The sequence below is a fragment of the Channa argus genome, chromosome 1 (assembly GCF_033026475.1).
Source record: "Channa argus isolate prfri chromosome 1, Channa argus male v1.0, whole genome shotgun sequence".
In the NCBI taxonomy this organism is placed as follows: domain Eukaryota; kingdom Metazoa; phylum Chordata; class Actinopteri; order Anabantiformes; family Channidae; genus Channa; species Channa argus.
Genome location: NC_090197.1, coordinates 41055851 through 41080158, shown reverse-complemented (window position 1 = coordinate 41080158; position 24308 = coordinate 41055851). Strand labels below are relative to the sequence as shown.

General features: G+C 39.9%; 3 protein-coding genes across 8 annotated transcripts in view; 2 read left to right on the top strand and 1 right to left on the bottom strand.

Annotated features, from left to right (window-relative positions):
- The window catches only part of wdfy4 (WDFY family member 4), a 38795-nt gene extending 24801 nt beyond the window's left edge, over positions 1–13994 (bottom strand). For 3 of the 4 annotated variants that reach the window (XM_067521312.1, XM_067521337.1, XM_067521328.1), the window contains exons 1-25: positions 13771–13994; positions 12353–12610; positions 10852–10963; positions 9845–9969; positions 9355–9483; positions 8767–8956; positions 8012–8201; positions 7503–7660; positions 6124–6356; positions 5891–6030; positions 5658–5788; positions 5265–5366; positions 4939–5129; positions 3326–3981; positions 3084–3174; positions 2778–2992; positions 2566–2651; positions 2233–2461; positions 2009–2085; positions 1700–1918; positions 1348–1526; positions 1036–1267; positions 477–628; positions 298–409; positions 20–210 (exon numbers count right to left, since the gene is read on the bottom strand). In XM_067521312.1, the coding sequence (XP_067377413.1) occupies positions 20–210; positions 298–409; positions 477–628; positions 1036–1267; positions 1348–1526; positions 1700–1918; positions 2009–2085; positions 2233–2461; positions 2566–2651; positions 2778–2992; positions 3084–3174; positions 3326–3981; positions 4939–5129; positions 5265–5366; positions 5658–5788; positions 5891–6030; positions 6124–6356; positions 7503–7660; positions 8012–8201; positions 8767–8956; positions 9355–9483; positions 9845–9969; positions 10852–10963; positions 12353–12610; positions 13771–13791 (4419 nt within the window). In that variant the 5' untranslated portion in view covers positions 13792–13994. The remainder of the gene's footprint in view (positions 1–19; positions 211–297; positions 410–476; positions 629–1035; positions 1268–1347; positions 1527–1699; positions 1919–2008; positions 2086–2232; positions 2462–2565; positions 2652–2777; positions 2993–3083; positions 3175–3325; positions 3982–4938; positions 5130–5264; positions 5367–5657; positions 5789–5890; positions 6031–6123; positions 6357–7502; positions 7661–8011; positions 8202–8766; positions 8957–9354; positions 9484–9844; positions 9970–10851; positions 10964–12352; positions 12611–13770) is intronic. The other variant, XM_067521320.1, reaches the window with a different exon arrangement.
- A 1016-nt stretch (positions 13995–15010) lies between these two features.
- Positions 15011–20674, top strand: si:ch211-223a10.1 (putative ZDHHC-type palmitoyltransferase 6). Of its 2 annotated transcripts, none has more exons than XM_067521193.1 (10): positions 15011–15349; positions 16057–16192; positions 16298–16408; positions 16509–16641; positions 17224–17402; positions 17581–17654; positions 17818–17980; positions 18083–18165; positions 18641–18831; positions 19168–20674. In XM_067521193.1, the coding sequence occupies exons 1-10, from the start codon at positions 15229–15231 to the stop codon at positions 19654–19656; spliced, it is 1680 nt and encodes a 559-aa protein (XP_067377294.1). In that variant the 5' UTR covers positions 15011–15228; the 3' UTR covers positions 19657–20674. The 2 variants fall into 2 exon arrangements, with proteins under 2 accessions (XP_067377294.1, XP_067377304.1); XM_067521203.1 differs by having other exon boundaries at positions 15012–15349; positions 16130–16192.
- A 132-nt stretch (positions 20675–20806) lies between these two features.
- arhgap22a (Rho GTPase activating protein 22a) overlaps positions 20807–24308 on the top strand; it is a 14881-nt gene continuing 11379 nt past the window's right edge. The window contains exons 1-2 of one of the 2 annotated variants that reach the window (XM_067521169.1): positions 20807–21148; positions 21266–21365. In XM_067521169.1, the coding sequence (XP_067377270.1) occupies positions 21038–21148; positions 21266–21365 (211 nt within the window). In that variant the 5' untranslated portion in view covers positions 20807–21037. Of the gene's footprint in view, positions 21149–21265; positions 21366–21464; positions 22724–24308 lie in introns of those variants that run through there. The other variant, XM_067521178.1, reaches the window with a different exon arrangement.

Below are 24308 nucleotides of genomic sequence, written 5' to 3'. Positions count from 1 at the left end.
GAACCATGATCCAGCAGACCTTATATCCATTGATGCGGTTCATTTCCTGCTGCATGGCAGAATTGGTCTCCAGCACAGAAAGAAGAACTTTAACTGCTGCATACAGAGAGCTGTCATCTGGTGCCATCGCAATTAGACTGAGAACAACTGCAGGCCCACCAACATACAGGAAACCATTGGATGCACTGCTTGGTGTGAACGTACGCACACCTATAAAGAATAAGCCATTAGCTTACCAGTGCCTGCAAGAATCAACTAAAGCACAATTAACCATTTCAACTTATTTTTATTATTTACCAAAATGTCCAATCAGGGCTGCACCTATGGTACGAGCTGTACCATTCAGGTGCTGGCTAATATTTCGAGCAAGGAAAACAGGGGTGGAGTGATCTCGAGATGTTATCCCCATCTGTAATTAGACACAATTACTGCTACAAAAACAACAAACAGATAAGTTCACCATAAACTCACCTTACCTCTTTAGCAATCAGTCTGCAGTCCACCTCACTATAATCCTCCCTGATCTGCACAACAGTTGTTACTGTAGAAATTGCTGGGTTGATGCCAAATGAGATTCTCTCTTCAGGAACCAACCTGTGAGGGAAGTACTCAGGATGTTGATTATGACCTGGGCAAACAGAGATGAGACAACACAGGTCATTAGTAGAAATGTCATCACAATCATGGGGTTAATCATCCATCCATCCGTTATCTGTAGCTGCTTATCTTGTTCAGGGTTGTGGGGGGCTAGAGCCTTTACTAGGTGTCAAGGGGTGGGGTACATGCACACAATCCACACAGTGCAAGTGAATACATAACTTCCTGCATGCCATTACAAGGGGGAAAGACACATACACATTTAAAAAAAGTACTGCTCAATCAATGAACTATAATATACACTAACGAATTTAAAGAAAAACATGTTACTCCAAATACACCACAAAATAAAGCAAGCATCAAAAGCTCCTATTCAAGATGATTTGCTGAAGCTAAACAAAATCTTGAGAAATTCTTGCTTAAGAGCTTGTGACTCACCTATATTGCGCAGAGCCAGGAAGTTGCCCAGGTAGCCAGTGCCTTGTTTGTAAAGTAAATCCACAGCATCAGGACTTAAAGCCTCTTCGAAAAGGTAAGAAGGACCTACTCGCCACACTAGAGCAGCATGCTCCTTCCAGAGAGGTGGTGTTCCTATCAGTCCATATACATCAATCACAGATGTTGGGTCCATGGCAACATAGTGACCAGGAAAGGGTTGAATATATCTCATCTACATGAATACATAAATGCCACATTAGACTTAGAATTGGTTCCTATTACAATTTCTTAGTTTATTTCCTCTTGGCATACCTTTCCTGTCCCCACTGCCTTGCCATTTATGTATGCTGAGGTCATGCAGCTCTTCTTCACATCTTTGGCCATGACCACGACTAGATGATGCCACTGACCTGGAACCAGCATGGTGGAGCAGCGGAACCTCAGTGATGTAGACAAAGATGTAGGAGTAGAAACTTCTGGCTCCAACATATCTGTAAGAACATGGAGAAAGACATTCAGTCAATCTCTGCATAAACTAATGATATGCCTATTGCCTACCTATTCACACATTATTCACAGCTGAAAAGGAAAGCTAGAAAGCTAAACAAATGGTTCTAATTTCTTCAGTATCAAAAGTTCAAGTATTGGCCAGACTTGCTCTTACCTAGGTATGTAAATGCTTCCTCCTCTGTGGAAATGACAAGACAGCCATCGTAGGCTGAGAAAGAAATTGACAGACAGATGTACTGTTGTTCAGTGCGTGACATGTGGCGAACCACTGATAGTAGACGAATTGGGTGGGAGTCACAGGCTGAACTGAACCTGTTGATCTGGAACCAGCAGGAAAATGACAGACCTGCTGTAGGGGGAAAACCCCGGCACTCTAAAACACAGAGAGAAAGAGATGATCAGACACTGTATTTATATTTGTTCGTATATATATGAGTATTAAATGTTTACATTTATCAATTACCTCCTCCGATTCCACCCGTTGAGATTGTATCAGCAGTCACACCTCTTACTGTAGCCAGCGTAGGTAGGAAAAGGCAGCTGTAAAGCGTAGTCAAATGCAGTGGAATTAGCAAATGAATAATGCCTTTACATTTCCTTAATATTTTTATTAGCAATAACTTTTATCTAGTCTACTCTAGTTCGAATGACAGGACTACGTAGAAACACAGAAAAAGAGGGACTTACCCATATCCACTCTCACTCATGTCAAACTCTACAAAAGCAGGTGAGGAGGCGACTCTGTGTGGTCTGAAGGTGCGTGGTGACGTCATGGAAACCAGACTGATGATCTGATGAACAGGGATGGCAGAACCAACAGATGATTCACTGCAAGCTGTAGACTTTAACAAGCTGAATTGGCGCTTTAGCGTCTTTACAGATGATCCCAGTGAAGCCTCTGCCTCTGTACTGTGACCTGTAACAACACATGCAAAATCCAATGTGTGACCTGTTTTCTGTTTTTGTTTTGAATATAGGAAACATCATTAAGATAGTCTTTGTCACAAAATAAATATGTACCATTTGCTACAGGAGTTTCTATTTGTGACTGCATTGCCATTCTGTCAGCCAAACACATAAGAGGATCTCCTAAACACAGGAACTTTCTGAGAAGGAAAAGGGAATGCACGTCAGTTACAGTAACTTCTTTCCATTAAAACAGATAAAGTTTCTTCTTCTACACTGAAACAGTAAAATGTACTCTTTTGGACCTCAGAGTCCAACTGTCTGACCTGAAGTCTGAATGTGTGATGGCCTGGGAGGTGAGCTTCTCCAAGATACGTGTAACAGGTAAATGTAAAGGGTGGTTTGGTGCCAGCAGCATACTCTTACAGCAGGTCAAGATTGTGGAGACCACCCCACCCTCACACAATACCTGGCGGTTTTGCTCAGTTTTGATGATGGCCAGGATATGGTGCACCAGGGATAACTGGACCTCCATAGAGAGCTAGGAAAGAAATATTTATCATATTAGGGCCCTTTCATTTATTATACAGACCTAGGAAATGTAACATTTTCAGTGTAGGAAGGTACTGTACCTGTGGGTCTCTGGGTGTAAACACAGTTGGAAGGAGAGTAATCAAAACTCGAATTGCTCCTGGATGAAGAATAACATGATTGCAGGTGAACCTGTAATTCAAGCAACAAAAGACACAAAGAAAATAATGTGTCGTTATATTAAAGATCACATACACAGTCATCACCACAGTTTAGATTTTAATGCAGAGAAAATTCATCTTATAGGAATCCTGCCATTTTATAAATGGCTAGAAATATTCACCCGTCCTGAGACTCTGTGCAAACTGTGGAAATACTGGGTGCTTTACTTCTGGACGGCCCTGTTGGTCCATGCAGTTTCTCTTTATGTTCCTCACATGTATCCACAGGTTCTAGTCCCAAACTTAATACCTGAGGAGAGTATGTCCCTGTGGCAAACTGATCAAGAAAAGACAGAAACCTTATGCATGTCCGAAGGGTGATAGGCAGATTTGGCAGTGGTGTGGTGGAGGGAAAGCAGGGGGCTTTGACTGCTTCTGATAACTCAACAAACTGGTGGAAGCTATTTACAGGAGACTGGTTGTCCTCTGCAGTCTCGGGACAGGAATTCTGTTCTACATGCCACTTCTTGTCATCATAGCCCTCAGTGTGAAAGCAGCCCAGATTAAGTAGAGCCTCAGCCAGCCTTTCGTAAAAGCCCGCAGTCTCAAAGTGGTGAGCATTTACAGTGTGAAGATGCACAGGCAAGGCCAGGATGTGGAGAGTGAGGAGAATGAGGTCCAGCAGTGGTTGATGCCCCAAGGATCGCCACACTTCTGCCTGGGGAGGGTCAGACAGAGCTCCTTCCAAATCGATCACCAAAGACAGCATTCCAGTAAATCCTCCGGCTTTCCTGAAGGCATCCCAGCTGCTGGGCCTCTCCAGAACTTTCAGCACAGACTGAAATACAAAACATAGGAATCAAAATGACCTTTTGCACAGTGAGCATCTGTTATTAACCAATCACACTTGAATCCAATTGTGTATGCAACAATGCAGGGTCTTTTTACTTTACTAAGAGAATGTACTGTGATAGATAAAAAAATTTGCTCAAAGCCTCAGCTTTTCAAAACCATCTTCCTAGTTAATTAAAACATTGTCATGAAAAATAGATGAAACTTATAAGGTACGTCATTAATCATTTCTGGTAACTAGTTTTTGCAGAAGAACAAAATAACATTAGCCTTATTTGATTTAGAGAGCTAATCCATCAGGTAGGTAATGTGTGAGTCAGAACGCAGAGAGAAATATGATTAACTGAAACTGGAGTAATCACAATAGCTCTCAGCACTTGCCAACCCAGGTCGTACTCAATCTGATTGCCACCTACTTTAACCATGTTAGCACAAAGAACACATGCGCGCACACACACAAACACACACAAGCACCTGCGTGCATGCACAGACAAGCCTAAATGTACACAATCACACACGTTGAATACACACTGCAAGTAAGTGCTCTTCTTGCTGCCATCTATAAAAACGGACACATACAATAGGCGTGTAACTTAGTTAGGCTTAATTAGATCTCTGTCCCATTCACTGATCTGATAGAGGTGGTAATCTTCAAAGTGCCGCAGCACAAGGCTGCTCGTCTAATCGAATCGGTCCAGAGTTAACAGCTAACCCTGTTTTAGCAAATCAATCTGCATTTGTCTATAATCTAATCAGGGTCCCACATGCTAAGAAAATAAATTCACTAGCTTATTATGGTTTAAGTGCATTACAATTTGTTATGATTTGATGTAGAGCAGTAACTACATTTACAGTTCAGAAGAGATCGCTGCATATCTGTTGTTGTTCGAGTGTCTCTGGACATATGTCCTGCTGCCTGTGAGTGCATGTAAAATGTAGGTACCTGCAAAAGGTCCCACTTCAACCCAAGTTCCTGCTGTGTAGAGGAGCAAAGGGCTCCAATTGTTGTACTCATGAACTCATCAGGGTTAATCTCAGCTAGCTGCTCCAAAATGCTCAGAGTCGGGCCTCGATACTGACTGTCATCCAAGAAGATCTTTATGTAAGGGACCATACCAAGATCTCGCACTGAAACTGGAATACAATATGGAATACAAATGCAAAAATTGAGTGAACATCAGCAAAGGCTGCTCAAACTGATTGCATATGGTGACAGAGTAAGGAGTTCTAATTAAAAAAATGGATTAAAATATAACTGAATATGTATACCTGTGTTTTTGATGGAACACAAAGTTAGAGCGGACACAACTTGAAGCATACAAGTAGTGAGCCATCGCTCATGGTTTTCCACACTTGGCAGCTGCTGGGGATCTAAAGAGCACAGGAACATCAGATCCAAATTACAGAGGAAACATAGATGAGAAGAATCACATGTGAAATTTGTCAGATTAGTCATGTGGTCAATACAAGGACAGAGGTCTACATATATCTTATTTTCTAACGACTCACAAAAAAAGCACTGAATTGTGACTGGATGTTTTGCTCAACCATGTTCACTGTTGTGATACATTGTTTTGCAGGTAATCACTCTCTGTTTTTCCTTAGTGGCCTAACAAGTCATATTACATCAGATGTTGAGAAAATAAATATTCTGCTTCATACTTATTTGAGTAGAAGAGACAACCCCAGCCTTCCTGAGAATTTTAGCTCTTCGACGAAGTTCCCCAAGCAGTAACTCCAGCAGACCCCAATCACTCAGCACCTCAGCTAGCATAGTACTTTGCAATGTCATCCTAAAAAGCAGAGAAGAAAGATCATATTTACACTGTTACACTGTATATTTAGGGAAAAGCACAAATATCATAAACAGTTCCAATTAATAACTTAATGCTCACCTGTAAAAACACTTTAGAGCCACCACTCCAAACTCCGTCCCTGTATTCCCTCCAGCCAGTGTCCCAGCCCAGATCTGCTTCAGCACACTCAGCAGTGCACACAAGGTCTCATGAGGGATGTAATTCATCTTAATCACTACCTGTAGGAAACCCAGGATTTTATCAGACCTATCCATGATGTGTCAAAGAAAAAAACAGCACAGGGACTTTGCTGTCACCACTGGAAGTCATACCATCTCCACCAGTGAAAAGAAAACTTTTTGGACAGGTAGTGGTTTACTCCACACGCAGGCAGCCAGCTGGGTCATTGACTGGACGGTCCACTCCAAGAGGAAGAAATTAGCCGGGTCTCTCTCCCATATTGTCTGCAGAGTTCGAAGAAGCTGGCAACATAGCATAGAGTCCTGGGAACGCAGGAAGGAAGCCTGCAGCAAGTGGAAGGCCTGTAGGTTTTTTACTGCAAAACCTGGAGACAGGTAGTATATTAGTCGAAAAACCATAGCGGAAGGTGTTAGGTTTTGGGTTTTAGCCTTGTCAAACATGCATAGGATACAGACTGCATATTGTTTGCCTTAACTTGTCCACTCTATGGCAGTAATACAGAACTGCAGAACTATATTCAGTCTCCTAGCTATATAAGAGGTCAATTTTGAGTTTGGTTAATCCAAAATAGTTCTAGCAAGGTCACAAACTTAATTTAATTGAAAAAGGACAACCAATAAATTCTAAAACTTTAACACAGATTGCACATAGAATCGCATAAGCAAATTGAGTTATAGATACATAGATGGATTGAAAACAAACAACACTATGTACATGAAGGAAAAATAAAAGTAGCATGATCTGCCTTGATAGAGTTTGTTTACTACCTTGTCAAAATATTTAAAAAAATATTTATTTAAAATATTTATTCTTGCATTTTGGGGCAAAAACACACTTGTGTTTGTTGTGAATAAATATGTAACTGATTGGTAATAGGATTCATTTTCACACTTAATCAAAATTGCATTACAACAAAATAAGATGAACACAAAGCAGACCATGGTCCCTCTGCTGGAAGGAAATCTACTCCTCAACATGATAGATGGATGCTGTGTGTGTGTGTGTGTGTGTGTGCGTGTGTGTTGGATGGGTGTCTATTATGGACGCTCTATTTATGAATGTTGGATAGAGTAGTGTGTGCATCTATGATAGATGGCTGGTTGCTGTCGGCCAGTGCTGAATGGATGTGGGGCATCTTAACAGAGTTAGATGGTAAGCCTCCACTTTATCATCCCAGACATAATCACCTCAGCTTCCTGTTAACCTAAGGGGTGATGTGCACTGCAGCAAGCTAGCAGTGGGGGTGTGGGGAGTCAGGGTGTGTGGGAAATCAGGAAAAGGGAGTGGTGCTTTTCGTGTAGGGTTATGTGAGGGCAAAAGTGCAAAGGAGAGATGAACTGTGTGGTCTCCTGGGGGGATCCATTCCCTTCCTCAACTCCATCTTTGCTGAGCCATGCAGGTGATAATAATTAGATAGTTCGTGCATTTGGAAGGGATGTTTCAGGGATTATCCTCAAGGTACAATGAAGCGTAATTAGGGAAGGTGGCCAGAGAATAACACTTGACCTACCTTTGGTGAGTGGTGGATCAAACTTAAAGCCTGGAGGCTGAGGGTCGGTGACACAAAGAACTACTTTCAGCTCAGTTTTTCCAAGAAGGGTAAACGAAGCAATGAGAGTGAGAAACTCCTCCACTGGCTGAAACTGTTCCACAGGCACACCTTCACAGCTTATGAAGGTGCCATCAGAGACAAAAATATAAAGTAAAATTATGGGCAAAGACAAATAAAGATTTGTCTACAGTAGGCCAATGTACATATTAACTATTTGCATACAATTAAATTTCATATGAATGATTGCAACCTTTAAATGCACGTATTAACCTAATTTGTAACAATACATATTTACTCTTACTTAAAAACCAAAGAGGAAAAATCTAATTTGTTTCCTTTTCATACCTTTAAGCAAGTACTGTATGCTTCTCCGACTCTACCTTTTAAGTCTCATTAATTACTAAATCAAAAAGCTCACAGTGGATTCTGTTTGTTTTGTTTTTCCAGTTTGTGTCCTTTCTTCTCACCGTTTCAGGATGTTCTCAAGGGCCTGATAGCCATTGTTGGTGTCAAACTCAATGAAGAGGGCTGGATTGATGTGATAGGTGTCTCTAATAAAGCTAAACACTGCCACTGCCACCTCAGCTAGCAGTGGTCCTGAGACATCAGCACTGACATTCATCAGGTTCTGGATGCAGAAACGAACACAGTTTTTACCTGATAAGAAAGAGTTGTTGTTTTTGGTGAGTGACATAGTAATTGCTCAACACATTCAAAATTTCCATTGTAAGGAATATATTGGCACTAAAATGTTTTCTTCAAACACACATCTGTTGTTTTTCCAAGATATGGCAAGTGGTTGAATAAAAACGTTAATTCTCTGTATTCACCCATGTTTACTGAACTGCTATAAAATGATGATTACATAGCAGAGCCGTATGTCAAAATATCACGTTAGTTATTGCTTAAAGCTTCTGCAAATTAAGCAGAAATAAACCTGTATGTCAGAACCCTCGATTACTTTATCTGTACTATGAGACGTCATGCTGGAATGTGTTGCCATGTGTTTCTCCATCAACCTATTTGAATTAAAAATATATCTCTGCACAAACACCTTTCTCTATTAATATCTAATTATTCACTTATAGTGCAGTCTGTTTTCTGATGTTTTCAATACTTTCGCATGTTTATTCAGTCTCACTGTTGGCTTTGAGTCGACTTTAAATAGATAAAAACAACATTAAAGGACCATAAAGTTTAACAGAATTTTCAGCTAGCTCACCAAGCAAGCTTTGGACAGTGTTGCTTGTTGCTACAGCAGAGACTGCCTTTAGAACGCGGGAGGCCTGATGCCTCCAGGTGGCACTTGTCTGATCCCATAGTGTGGTGAGCCCAATGATAAGACACTGCAGTTCCTGAGTCTCCACCAGCCTCTCCACAATGACGGGCTGCCTACAGAGCTGGAGGAGGACCTGGAAAAGAGCAGGGTGAAGACCAAATGAATGAACAGCACAGAGGATAGATTACAGATTACAGAGACTGCATATTGTGGAAATACACCCATCCATTATCTGTAACCACTTATCCCAGCTGTATAGGGCGAGAGGCAGGGTACACCCTGGTTTGGCAACCTGATAGGTTGCCAATCTATCTCAAAGCCAACACAAAGAAACACAAACACATTCACAGCCCCATTGACACCTATGGGCAATTTAAAGTCGCCTATTAGACTGATGTGCATATCTATGGATGTGGGAGGAAACTGGAGTACCCAGAGATACCCAATGCAAGCACAGGGAGAACATGCAAGCTTGCTGAAATACATTGTGGAGCAAACAAAATGTAAAATTAAGCTATAGCATAAATTGACCTGTGTTAGTGGCTCCTGAAAGGTCTCTTCTATGGCCTTGTTCTCCTTTTTAGCTGGAAGGCACACTAGCAGGTAGAGACATTTCATCAAAGCAGCAGGAAGCCCAGGGTTTATGCAGGACAATATATCCTAAAGCAAAAAGAGAAAAAGTGTATAATACAGTATAATGCTGCTTAATAGCTCTTGCTATCAGCAGCTATAACCATACATCTAACAATGGTTTGAGAACTGACAATAAGCAGTTTGCATTGTGTTGTAGCTGTGGCTGTTGGGTCCTACAGGTTTGTAGTATCATCAAAAGGTCCATTGTGAAGATATGTGGTATTGATCAATATGAATTGATAAAAGAAATATTATATTCCCTCAAATGAGTAAATGAGTCGCTCCCATTAAATGTAAAAAGTTTAATTTGACAAAAGTGACAACATTAATCAACTTTAGCACCCTAACATAAAAAATCCACTTCATTTTAAATGTTAATATCACTTACTGTGCTATCAGCTGTAAGCAACAAAAGCGACTTTAACAGTAGCCATCCTGGACTTTCTGATACTGCATTGTTTGTGCTGCCCTCTGGTCTCTGAAAGAACCGCACCACTTCTTCACAAGCTCCTTCTGAAAACAGAAACGTTCTGAAATGTGCTGAACAATGGCCCTACAAGAATAAATGTCATGAACAGTCAAAGTCAAGGGCAACAAGACAGCAAGATGCAACATACTACTGAATTTCATCATCCCTGTTCATCGATACAGAAATTGTTCAAGTCAAAACCATATTTCCATCTATGCTAATGTCCAAAAAACTGTTTCACTTCTCTTTGCAATTAGGTTTATATTTCGGTTTACGCTTCAGGTAGTCAGGCAGTGAACTGAACAGTTCCACAATATATATTTTTATGGGACTTTTTTATGGAAGGATTTGGTAAATGATCACTTTCCTTCAAAGCATTTTTCAATGCTGCTTCAATGCCTATTTACACATCCACTGATGATGGCGGCTAACAAGCAAAGTGCTCCCTTGACAGGAGCAACTTGGGGTTCAGACAATTCAACATAAAAATCAGGGGGAAGAAGAAGTCAAACCACTGACCCTAAACTTGACACAAACTTAAACCTATTCCAGAGGTTCATCTAAAGCAGAAGTATTATCTTCCCTAAATAGAAATTGCTTTCTCTTTGCAATCTCCAGAAATACAAAATTGCACATAAATAATGAGCAACAGGAAGAGTAAGATAAGAGAGACAGACCATAAACAAATCACTGTTGAGGAAGGAAAGCATCAATAAATGTATCAGTTATTTCCAAATTCTTGTAAACAATTACATGTGCTCAGCCTTTCCATTTCTATGTCACAGTACAAATGGCCCTTCTAGATTGCTGTTGATAAAAAAAAATACAAAGCACCCTGAAAAAACAGAAGTGGGCACAGAAGTAAGAAAGTCCCTCTACCTGGTGACATCTGCGCTGTGTGTACTGAAATAAGAGGTTATTACTACCTGCAGGCCTTTCTGCCAGTCTTTGGTGGATGTTATGGATGACAGCGTCAGCAGTTAGAGCTGCAAGCACCTTTAGGTCCAAACCATCCAGTCTGCCACCATCTTCGCAGGCCTAGGATCAGAAGGGAGTGTGTCCATCAAAGATACAAAGATACTGGGGACTAAAACAACAGATGTTGTAGAAAGAATTTTAATGATTCATATTTTGATACCAATAAATGAAAATCTGAACATGTACTGAAACTTTAAACGGTAATGAGAAGTGTTTCTAATGTTCTGTCCACGCCAATCTGTATATAATTGTTATAATATCCATGATCAGAACATGATAAAATTAAATTAAATTAGCAATGAATTATATTCAAATATTTTCTGTAAGAGTAAGGGGATTATTGCAGGTCTGTTTTATTTAACTGCAATAATAATAATAATAATAATAATAATAATAATAATAATAATAATAATAATAATAATAATAATAATAATAATAATAATAATAATAATTCATAAAAAATTGGCAAAAAAAGTAACACACAATTGCATAAAATTGCATAAAGAGCCTTTTTTGGTTCACCACGTACTCTTTTTCTTCTTCTATAAAATACGTTATGAACTGTTCTGTTCATAACGTGTTGAACTGTTTTGTTCATTTGTCTGCAACATTCATATCGGCCACTGTCTTTTTGTTATTACAGTATATCCAGTGAACAAATGTAATCATATTACACCTGGATCTTGAAGTGCTTTTGCTAATGCACTACACTATAAATAATTGAAGCCAGTGGCTTACCCCTATATGCTCTTTTCAGTTCCGTAAGAGGATATCGTGTTTCACTGACTTTGCTGTTCTTAAGTAAGGCCCCCACATTCTGGTCAAATCTTTGGTCATGAGTCTCATACATACAACCACGCACACCACAACACACAATCCAAAGAGCGATTGGATCTGCAGCTGTAAGCCCGACCAATTGTACTACAAGCTTATACACAAAAACACACACACACTCAGATACACACACACACACACACACACACACACACACACACACACACAGATCAGTCATGGACCTGTTTACTTTTGTGACATATAGACACAGAGAATAAGAAATTTATTTTATCCAATGAATAAAAGTGAGACCTTAGAGTCAGACTATGTATCAAAGGTGCTTCTGCATAATTACCTGTATGGATTCACTAACAGACCACTTAAACCTTCATTCAAGGCATGAGGGGATAATATTAGGGCCAAACATCTGACTGTAACTCATGTTGTTTCCTAGGTGGTTTTAGAAACAATACTATCCTGTGGCATCCATCATCCATTCAAACTGTGGCTCAACATTTTTTTACGTTTTCTTGTCATGCTTGTCACGACTAATGTTGGTAGTCTCTTTGTTAAAGGAGTTTTATAATTTTAAAAAATTGAAAATGATGAATAGATAAAAATGATGAATAGATAAACAATGAGCTCAAATTTCTGTCTCAGTGGTAAATACAGTACCTGTACGTAGAGAGGCAGGATTTTGATTAGATGGTGCTCGCTCTGCTCTGAAGAAGCATGGTCATTTCTGCGGTCAGAGTTTGAGCATGTGTGAAATCCTAGTTCCTGTAGTTTTTCTCTGAGCACTTGTGTTGGCGGATGGTTCCTACAAGAGCTCTGCACATTGTCTGCCTTTAAATCCACAGAGACTGATAATTCCCCTGAAGCACTCAGTTCTCCAGTTTCCTTATTGATCCTCTGTCCTTTAGCACTCTGGTCCTGGAGGGGAAAAAAGAGTCAAAAGTGAAAAATGCATCATTGCTTGCTTGTTTAGTATCCAAAAGATCTTTCCTTGGTCTGTCTCACTTCCTTAGATATTTTCGTCTTAAGCCAAAACCTCAGTCCTGTTCCTCCTAACCCCTGAGGACACAGTCTGTATTGAAAAATCACCAGACAGAAGACATGGCAGTCATGTGTCCTCAATAAGTGGTTAGCAAGCTCTTCAAGATATCAGCATGGTCTAATTGCTGCTTAATTCTTAGTAAATGGAAACACAGAGTATTATACAGATGAACACTACCTTTTGAATGTTTAAACCCAAGTCGAAAGCCTTTCAAGCTTCTAATCCACCACTGCATTGACTAAATTTACAATTTATTTTTAGACAATTCTTTCCCCTTTTTCCATTGCAGTATTTAGTCAGCAGTAACTGTTCAACAGTTCAGCCACTTACAAGTAAAACAAATATGATCATTTGAAGTGTACTTATTCAAACAATGACTATTTTGTTCTTATTGATATAACACAGATAAAACTACCAGATGTTTAGACTGCCCTTCATGTCATCAACCCTTTGCATACTGTTAAATATTTCCTCCATAGTTTGAAGTCTTTGACTCATAAGGCTTCTGATGTACGTGTGATGTTACACTGTCACACCAGAGTCAACTTGCTTCCAAACAGAGAGGTTGAATGAGAGCTTGCCACAGTATTGTTTCCTCATTACAGACATTTTTTTGGACAGTTTCTGTTTTTAGATGCCCCCACATGATGATCAGTTAGGGTTTTTTTTTTTTTAAAAAAGAAACTGTTAGACTGATACATTTAGAATCAGTATATGTAGCTACTGTACAGTAGTACAGCAAGTAAAAGGTAATTTTTTAGAAATGTATTATTACTTTGATGTTTCTTTATGTGAAACTGTTGTAGTCCAATGTGCGAAAGAGACCAATAGCAAGACAGCACAAAACCATGTCAGTGACTATTTTCTCATTAAATAAAAAAGCATGCATGGATCAACTGGCATACAGCCACTGTTACATCACTGTAAAAAAAATGGATACATGATCATGTCTATAGTAACATTGCGCCAGCCTACAACACAGCTTTCAAACATAAAATTATTAATGCATCACATAGTTAAGTCCTCATAATCTTACCTGTACTTGCATGAGAGCCATCTGGATTGGTTCTATGAGGACGCTGTCATTTGTCTTGCAGTACTTAAGCTGAGTAAGTGGTTTGTCTCTGTTTCCATGTCAGAAAGATAAGACAAGCACATACCTGCTAAAACATGACTAGCGGCTACTGTGCAGAACCTTTTGTAAAACCACCCACTACCATACTAATCTCCAGCAGAATGAACTTTGAACAAGCAAAGCAACTCACATCAGCTGGTACAGATCATGTGCTTTCTTACTTCCTTAGAGAAGCAGAAGTGAAACCTGTTGTTTAGCTGGATGGGGCCCTCCCACAACTGTCTTTTTAAACTTGTCATGTAAGGCCTGACATAGATCACAAAGACATGATCTCATGATTCGCCAAAAGAAGCCAGAAGTCATATTTGCAGGTTCATGTAGGATTTAAAGCGAAACCAATACAATTTAAGGGATTTTCTTCTGATGAGGAACTGGAGTTGGAACAGTTTTATATTGCTAAACTACCGGTTTAAACGCTTCGGTAACTTAAAAAAACAATCACAGCACCAGAAGAAAAAAAAACAGATTTAGTGTTAGACTCTGTATTACAATATCAGTTTTGTAGTAAATGATATGTTTATTTTTATAATGTGTTCGTCTTTTTCATTTATTTCACGTATTTCAACATAATATCCTATTGTAGTTGCACCAATTTAGATTATAACTTGTATGGTTGTGACAGAAAAGCAGCTAAACTGCGCCATCTTGTGGTAATTAAGAATAAATATACTCACTGCTATGCTCAGTGTTTTTACCCAGTAACTTAATAAGTAGACAGTCTCATAGCATAGATTTTTTATTTACGAAGACATAGCATGGGTGGTGATGGAGTCAAGACGTTTGTTGTTTTAGCTGGCTATAAATGGGCTCTGGATTTGACTGAAGCCGTATTATACGCAATAACACCGTCACTTAACATAAAACGTCAGGGTATATACAATGAAAGTGGTCTGCAGACGCCATATAAACTTATGGCCTTTTTGTTTCAAATAAAATAATAATTAATTATAATGTATAATTAAATAATAAATAATTTTCCTTTTTTTTTGGTTCTCATTATAAATATGTATTAAAGATACCTGGGATTAAAATACTTATTAATCATGAGTAAAAGCAATAATTGAATGGTTGAGGTGTTGTATTTATAGGAACCACGTGTTTTGTTGACGCTAATGATTGTAACTAGCCACGCGACCAATTGTAGCCAATGAGATGTCCAGGGCGTGGTCTGCCTCAAGCAGCTTTGCACAATGAAAGGTCCCAGTTACATTGCTGCGAAAGATGATTTCTCAAATTATTTTAATAACATAACGGTGTTGTAGCGCTTCGGTGAGGAGCTGATTTTAATTCCGTCGCAGTTCCTGGAGTTTCTGTTGTGTGCTGATATAATTGCAGGTCGGCCCTGTGCAAACCATCCTAATGTATCCGATGCCTGTGTGTTCCGTTAGCTATGGAGACATATTTGACTGTATACAGAGAGGAAATATTGAACAGTGTATACAATTCATTCAAAATGATCGCTCAGTCCTCAAGCAAAAAGGTAAGAGATTACAAGATATTTAAAAATTCAAATTGCAATTTGAGTTGCTCCGTGTTGGTCTGATCATTTACAGCATATTTATGAAACAGTACCACTTCCTATTATGTTCCTGCCAGGATATAGTCTACATTACCTTTAAGTTTGACCTTACCTTCAAGCCAGAAAAAGGTCTTTATAGTCCAAATGAACACCGTTTACCAGGAGAAATAACCTGTTAGTTGACTAACCTGTGCATTATAACATATATGTCATAGTACACATTTTACCTTTTGAAATCTAAATCACGTAGCTTAACTAAGCGAAGTTATAGTGTGTACTTATAACAGCAAGGGACAAGTAAAGGTAGAGTAGTTAATTAAGTTAGTAGGTTACATTCAGTAGAGGACTTTAAACACGTCATGCTTCAGTGTCATCTGATGTGATTTATCACAGTGCCAAGGGGAAATCTAACTCTGCTACAGCTCCTCTGTAAGATGGTCTGGCACAGATATAGATGGACAGATCCATCAATACTACAGCACAGAGTTACAATATGCCAAAGGGGACCCTAACCTAACTCAAGAGTGTTTCTTGCAATCAGCAGATTGACTTATAGTATATTTTGTGTCAGTCTCACTGTATATTGTCAGTCACAGCGAATGGACATCACTTTGAAGGGCAGCAATATTAAACCCAGTTGTGATGAGCATGTGTTTGTTTTTATCCAGGCTGGGGTGGTTTTACCCCACTCCATTACGCTGCCCTCCATGGTAATCGCGCCCTGGTTGACTTTTTTCTTAGTAATGGTGCTGACCCTAACGTGACCTGTGATGCAGGACAGACAGCTTTTCATTTTGCCTGCAGGTGAGTAGTAATTGCATATTTACGAAAACACATGTTTTGACGCAAGAATTTCACAATGTGAGCAATATACTTTTTATGCCAATTTGTACTTTTGACTTCTGTTAGACAAGGGAACATCTACATCATACAGCAAATGATGCAGTACGGGGCTGATTTGCGCCTCATAGACCGGCAGAAAAAAACCTCCCTGCATCATGCAGTCAGTGGTGGCAACATGTGAGTGGAATAAACAGTGCATTACTTAATTGTTTTTGCATTTTGTCACCCAAATATATTCTACACATGAACTGGTAGATACACTAACTGTTTTTCCCAGTGTTGCAGTGCAGTATTTGTGGGAGACAGGGATGTTCCGGTTCTCCGACACAGCCATGTACCAGGTGACACCACTTCACTTGGCTGCATCCACAGGCAACACAGAGGTGGTCCGATATTTGCTCAGAGACCAGGTGGGATTCACCCTCTTACCCACTCAATGCAGTTAACATCTTTAAATGGACAGTTTTAAATGTCCATTCATCCATTATCTGTAACAGCTTATCCTGTGTAGGGTCGCGGAGGGGCTAGAGTCTATTCCAGCTGTCATAGGGCTATCATCGGGAAAGAGGCGCGGTACAGACTGAACAAGTCGCCAGTTTATTTCAGGGCCAACACAAAGAGACAACCATTTATACTTACATTCGTGCTACAGGCAACACACAGAAAGACCTTGGTCAATTGTGGACCTGCAACCTTCTAGCTTTGAGGCGGCAGGGCCTGTGGTTACCTAGTGACATACCCCCTAATTCAAAAGGACTAGTAGCTTAGTCAACACCTGAAACAAAATTATTCCAACTTTATGAGCAATGGGGTATTAACCCTACCCCTATAAATGTAACAAAGCCTCTTATAACAAAGATTATATTCATCCATATATTTGTAAAATGGACAAAAATCAGTTAAACCTTAAGAGGGTTTTGTGAAAAAGGGCCTAGTGCAGATGTGACTGACTTTGAGCGACTGTGATGATCGACTCTGTCTCTGTGTTTCAGAGATGTTCTGTAAATGCAGTTGACCAGCAGGGGGCGACACCGCTTCACGTTGCAGCAGAGAGGGGTGGAGTAGAGGTGTGCTGGACACTGCTGCAGAAAGCAGGATGTGGAATGCTTCATCAAAAGAACCACAGCGGCCTCACGCCACTGGATCTCAGCAAACAGGGAAAAACATTTAGGTGAATCTGCTGTCTTCAGGAATATCTAAAAAAACACTGACAAGCAGGCCTCAGGACGGGATAGAAACAGTCTTCAGTACCTTTAAAATATCCAGTATGTTTGCATTTCTAGGTTAACCTTTTCCCTTGGGATCCTGATGCTGATTAAAACATTGCTATTCTGTGTGCTTTTCTCTAGACATCAGCAACTCACCAAACTACTGAGTCGGTACATTAATGAGCCAATACACCACATGCCCAGAGAGTCTCATGGTAAAAAATATTTAGTAGTATCCATCATTTATTTCCATTATTTTTGAAATTAGATACAAGGAAGATGATTATGATAATGATAATGGTGGAAAAAGCACTGCAGCTTTGAAGTGTTTTTTATATTGAGCATGCACATGCTACTTCCTTTGTCTTTTCTTAACAGTTTTATTCTACTGGACACTGTTTTTTCCAACTTTGAGTGGAGCTGCCATTCTCCTGATAGCAGCCATGTTGGGAAGCTATGGTGGGCTAATCTGCAGCTTTCTCTTTCCCTGGCTGGCCAGAAGCATCTTCACACAATACCACCGCATGACCACATACCAAAGGTTTGACAAAAATGCGGAGCATGTGAAATGTTTATCGGTAACCCAATGAATTTAACTGTTTGTGAAGACTCTTTGTTCAGACAGCATCTGTCTTTGTTCCAGACTACCCAACCCGGTCTACTTGGGAACCCTAATAGCTGGCTTGTTCCATTCCCTGCTGTGCTTCTATGGAAAAATAATGCCTATTATCCTTAACAAAAATTGCATATTTAAAAAGTATTCAGCGCTGAGAATCATGGTTCCTTGCGTGATGATTTCTGATGATTAAGGGACCCCCCTTATTGTAGGTCAACCAGAACTTTGTCAAAGTCTTTGGTTCACGGTATCCAAAATGTGAGGGTTGTATTTTCATGAATTTACCTGTGAACAGTCATAGTCCAAAGAGAATGAATTGCAGTTTTTTTATTACACACATGAAATTTGTCACAATGCCAACATTAAGCCACAAGTTCTGCATGTACTGAAGAAAATCAAAACTTAGCTGGCATAATGCAAAATGTTGGGTACGTTTTATTCCCTAAATTCTTGACAACTTGGAAGCATCACAAGCTTTTGTTACAATTGTTCAAATTATCAATTATCTATTGCCTATCTTAAGGTAAATGTAATCTTCTATATTGTTTAATAAAATGACATTGGTTCATCCTTAACTTTTTCAATGTGTGTGGCCAACCACTGCTCTGGTCCAGGTTTCAATGGTGCACTTCTCCCTAGTCCTTGGCCTGTTGTGTAAGGTTTTGACTCAGGACCCTGGGACACTGGACAGAGCAGATGCAGATCCTCGGTTCACCTGTATTGCTGACTTGGTGGAGAACAACGAGAGCCATCACAGATTCTGTCCATACTGTGAGGTAAGACATTCACACTGGTCATGTTTCAGAGAACACAGATGTCATTGTGGTCTGCTTCTAGAAATGTGCACACAACCTTTCCCCTCTTATTGTGTGCACCCTGAACTCTCCTATTCTAAAACAGCCATGAAGTCTATATAAAGTACTGTATTGTAATTAATTCCAACTGTGAAATTTCAAGGGTGTAATCTAGCTGTCCACAACACAAAACCTTGGTAAAATTATAAAGGTAAAGAAACACACGTTTATTTTTATGGGCTACATTATTCAAAACGTTGAATTAGTTCTCACAACTATGTTTCTCCCTTTCCCACCCTGTCTCTGCTTACCTCATAGTTGTTTCAGCCCGATTACACTAAACACTGCAAGCTGTGTGATGTGTGCATTAAAGAATATGACCATCACTGCCTTTTCCTCAATCGGTGTGTCGGCCGGGGAAACCACCGCCTCTTCCTCTTCTTCATACTCTCCATGTTGATGGCCCACCTTCTTTTTGTTGCCACAGCAACAAGTTACCTGTGTGACAGGATGTCAGCTGGCAGTCACAGTTTGTCATCGTGGCTCACACTGTTAGGGAAAGAGTTCTGGGTTACAGCCATGATAATTATGAATGCACTGACGCTCATGTGGGAGGTGTGGCTACTGGCTGAGCAGTTTGATGCCATCGCCAAGGGAACGACCACCTACTTCAGACAGTGTGAAAGGTCAGCACAACCGAAGTCACTAGGACAGTGCCTGGTTAAAGTGCTGTCGTTTCTGCTAGAGGGTCGAAGATGGTTGGGCAGTGGACAAACAAGAGTGGACAAAACTGCCATTGACATCTAAAACTGTTGGTTTGTCTTGTATGCACCTGTTTCATCATAACGCACTATGTACATTCTCGGTTTACAAAGTCTTTCAACTTTGTGCTTATGTCCTCTTTAGATTTAGTATCTCTCTAGTGCCATATAACAAGCTGTACTTGAATGTAAAACTTGCTTACAGTATATCTAAATGTTCTATTTTAATATACCGGAGGTTTTAGAATAGATTGATCAACAGATTTGTCCACTTAGAGTTTACTCATTCACCTAGTTTTTAGAGACCTCACTGAAGACTTTTAAGCTAACAGTGTTATACCTCATTTGCCAGTTTACATTGTTCTGTGTAATGTACTGGATGTTTAAGAAACTAAACCCCTCTGATAACTGTTTTGTGTTGAACCTCAGCAGACTTTTTTTAAGACTATTGTAAGAGTGTGTTAGACATACAATTGGGAGTTGTGAACATTTGTGTATTGATAACATCAGCAGGTCATTAGCTAGTGGTAATAGTTAAGAGCAGGGTCACTTTGTTCTTAGCATAATGTTATTACCTTTCCATCCTGCTCCTAGTAATTTGTGCCATGACACTTCCTCTGCTCTCACTAATGGGACATGCTCTCTTCATGCCTTCAATTAGATACACTCATTTCCTATGTGTCCCTTGGGAGCACATTTCTCGATTATAGATGATGTTCTCCACACTCCTCAGAGGCTGGTGTGTCTGGACTATGTGAGTGGCTATGTCGTGTGACATAATTTAGAGGCTACTATACTGTCTGTGATGCATATGGAGAGATTAAGGTGAGTGCATGTAAGCCTGGGAAACCGAGTGCTTTCACTTCTCTGTTCCCATGTCAGTATTATTGTATTTACCTTGTTTATTTATTTAACTTGTTCATATCCAAGTATATTTCAGATTTATTTTTTACCACTGGTGAAACTGTGTCTTTCGGTTCCCAAAATGATACCTTATTCGTGCCATACTGTTTTTTAATGCTATAGGAAAACAATGTGTTTAATAAAAACATTGCTGCTTTTTATCTCACTGTGTAGCTGAAAAAAGAACTATTTAGATTCAAAAATCCCCAATTATTTACAAAGGCAAGTCACTGAAATATAGTCAGAGCATTGAAATTTGTCTGTACAGCAACATGTACAGTGTTTTTTTTTTAACCAGAAGTCAGCCGTTTTCACTTCTCCATCAAGGCAGCTCACTTCCTGAGTAAGAGAACTGAAAATTCACCAAACAAGGACAGTTGTTTTATATTTATCTGTATGACAGTATCTATCACAGCAGCTGAATGGGACAATATGATGCCTTATTGCGCAACACTGAGAACCTGGTTTCTTAGTAGAAGTCGTCTGGTCTGCCCATCCGAGATGTCATAGCAAGTAATGCTTACATGACTGTCTTAATTTACTTCCTTGTATCAGAGTCTGTTTGCGTCCACATTCCTCAGGCACACATCCCTGGTATTTTCATAATTGCAACTATAGTAGCCCTTTCTCCCCAGGTATGTAAATCTCCTTGGACTTTATTTTTACGGATTATCAATTAAATAGAGGACTGAGATTTCAGTATTGCTATTGTTCAAAACCTGAGTCTGTGTGTGCTTGCACTGTGGCTCTAGAAATGGCTCCAGTGGCGAAGGATAGACAGTGCAGATGGGTTTACTTCCATGACATTATCCAGGATGCCTGTGAGCAGTGATAAACTAAAGGCTTTTGCAGGTAAAGCTTTACATTTAGTTGGCTTTGATATTTGATTATTGTATGTTCTTGATTTGCTTTGCTGCTAATTTTTAAGGTGGAGCAACTCTAATATAACAATAAGCTAAATATTTATCTTGTGTTTATGATATAACAAACAAAAATTAAACATCTGTTTTGACTTGACATAGGATTATAAGACAGCTTTAAGTTGAACCAAGTTATATTTTAGAGTGTAAAGGGTTAATGTTTATCAAAATTATTTTACTACTACTATTATATACAGATATTCCTTTATAAAGACTTTAGAAATGACATGTATAGTTCATTAATTTGAAGATATGTTTGAGTTGAATGTTATTTTTTATATCTAAAAAGCTCAGTTAGCCAGCCCTTCTAGCAGTGACTCTGTACTGCATTTGAGTCTCATCCAGCCTCTGTATCTCCTTTATCACTTCCACTACAACCCTATCAGATAGAATAGGAACAAGAACATCACACCCTTGAGTACTGTGCTTTTCACCATACAGATTACTAGGCGAATAAGTATTGTGACATTTCCTTTCAGTCTATAAATCCCAGCATGAATGTGTCAGGATCAAGACAAGTTTAGTCAGTTTTAAATACATGTCCACTCTTATTTAATAGTCCTGCGTTACATCTGCTGTGGTTTATAGGTCCAGACGATATATTGACATTGCCACTTGCTCTGCTTCAGACATTTAGTGGTGAGAATAATGTTAGTTTAATCAAATATATTGATGTGAGGTTATACTAAAGGTACAGATGAGACATTGATCAAATGTCTGTAAAAAAACAGTGGAGGGATTTTGATGACTATGGAGCAATGGGGAGGCTAATGTAAGGAAATGGGTGAGATGACAAAAGACATGTGGCCAGTTATATTTATAGATGGTGAGAAATTGATACTGAAAGTCTGCAGCAGAAGGAAGAGAGACAGTTATCAGAGTCAAGAGAGAGAGTGGGCAGGGCTCTAGACATGTGAGAGCAACCACACGCTGGGCCAGTGGGACAGAGAGAGGGAATGAGATGAAAGGAAGGAGGGGAGGAACAGGAGGGTGTGTGGTTAAGTGCTTGTAAGTGTGTGTGTTTGTGTGTGTGTGTGTGTGTGTGCACGCGTGTGTATGTGTGTGTATGTCAAATTAGACTGAGACAGCATCCAAGTGCAGGACAGTGAGTCGAGAGATGAGAGGTTGAATAGGATGAGGAGTAACAGGGCGAGGCAGCAGCAAGAGACACTGAGTGTGTGTGGTTGAGGAATACTATGTGAATTGAGGGATGCAGTCATGTCTCTGTGAGAGGGAGCAGCACAGCAACGGTTACCATGCTGAGCCCCAAGATAAAACAGGCACGCCGGGGTAAGCACAGTCCCTCCTTGTCGTTCTCCATCCCTCCTCTATGCTCATTGTCTTCTCTGCCTTTCCATGCCATGATCTCTTTTTTAGTGTCTTCTCTGCTTTCTATCTCTTTCTTTCTTTCCCTCTCTCTGCAGAGCTTCACCTGTCCTTTGTAAAAACGAAACAAAAATATTATTGTCAGCGAGTCCATTGATAATGACATCATAAAGGTGTAGCAGCACCATACTTGAGCTAAATCTGCACAGTGGTGTCATTCAGCATTAAAGTGACCATTGTAATCACCTGTATTTTCTGTGGTGTTAAGGCTTTATCTGCTGTGAAAATTAACAGGCACTACATCAGGATGATGCAATGCCTCATGTCTCTTGATTACACTGTCCCCAGTTCCAGAATATTTCATCCTGGGTCATTGTAGACATGGCTTCGTAAAGGATAATTCTCCATATAAGAGTGAACTGTATCCTGACATGTTCACACTGGAACACAGATGACATCTTTGTTTGCTCATTGTTTATCCCAGCTATTTGGCTGTGGATTCAGCAGGTTGCACTAGACTAGATGAGAGGTGGTGAGAATGCAACACTCTCTACTCTGTACAGTGGAGAAGAAAGAATTCACAGTGCTTAACTTTTTCCACATTTTGTTATGTTACAGCCTTATTCCAAAATGAATTAAATTCATTATTTTCCTAAAAATTCTGCAAACAATACTCCACAAATTTATTAAAAATAAGAAGCAAAAAAAGTCCCATGTACATTAGTATTCACTGCCTTTGCTTAATACTTTGATCAAGCACCTTTGCTTGGCACACCTATTTTTGGGGAGTTTTTCCCATTCTTCTCTTAAGCTTCATCAAGTTGGATGGCGCGTAGCCATTTTCAGATCTCTCCAGAGATGATCAGTCAGGTTCAAGTCTGGGCTCTGGCTGGGCCACTCAAGGACATTCACAGAGTTGTCCTGTACCCACTCCGTTGTTATCTTGGCTGTGTGCTTAGGATTGTTGTCCTGTTGAAAGATGAACCGACGCCCCAGTCTGAGGTCCATAGCTCTCTGGAACAGGTTTTCATCAAGGAGGTCTCTGTACATTGCTACATTCATCTTTCCCTTGATCCTGACTAGTCTCCCGGCTCCTGCCTCTGAAAAACCATCCCCACAGCACGGTGCTGCCACCACCATGCTTTACTGTAGGGATGATGTAGGCCAGGCGGTGAGCGGTGCCTGGTTTCCTCCAGACATGACACTTGGCATTCGGGCCAAAAAATTAAATCTTTGTTTCATCAGATCAGACAATTTTGTTTCTTATGGACTGAGTGTTGCAGAGATGGTTGTTCTTTTGGAAGGTCCTCCTCTCTCCACAGAGAAGCACTGGAGCTCTTTCAGGGTGACCATCGAGTCCTTGGTCACCTCCCTGAATAAGGCCCTTCTCTCTCCATTGCTCAGTTTGTCACTCAAGGAAGAGACCTGGTGGTTCCAAACTTCTTCCATTTACAGACGATGGAGGCCACTGTTCTCATTGGGACCTTCAGTACTAAAGAAATTGTTCTGTACCCTTCCCCAGATCTGTGCCTCAATACAATTGTTTCTC

Bases quoted from the DNA above. Each gene is read 5' to 3' on its own strand.
- si:ch211-223a10.1 (XM_067521193.1), top strand. From the start codon at position 15,229: ATGTATCCGATGCCTGTGTGTTCCGTTAGCTATGGAGACATATTTGAC. The intron at 15,350-16,056 runs GTAAGAGATTAC...GTTTTTATCCAG, and splicing joins CTCAGTCCTCAAGCAAAAAG to GCTGGGGTGGTTTTACCCCA. The intron at 17,403-17,580 runs GTGAATCTGCTG...GCTTTTCTCTAG, and splicing joins AAACAGGGAAAAACATTTAG to ACATCAGCAACTCACCAAAC.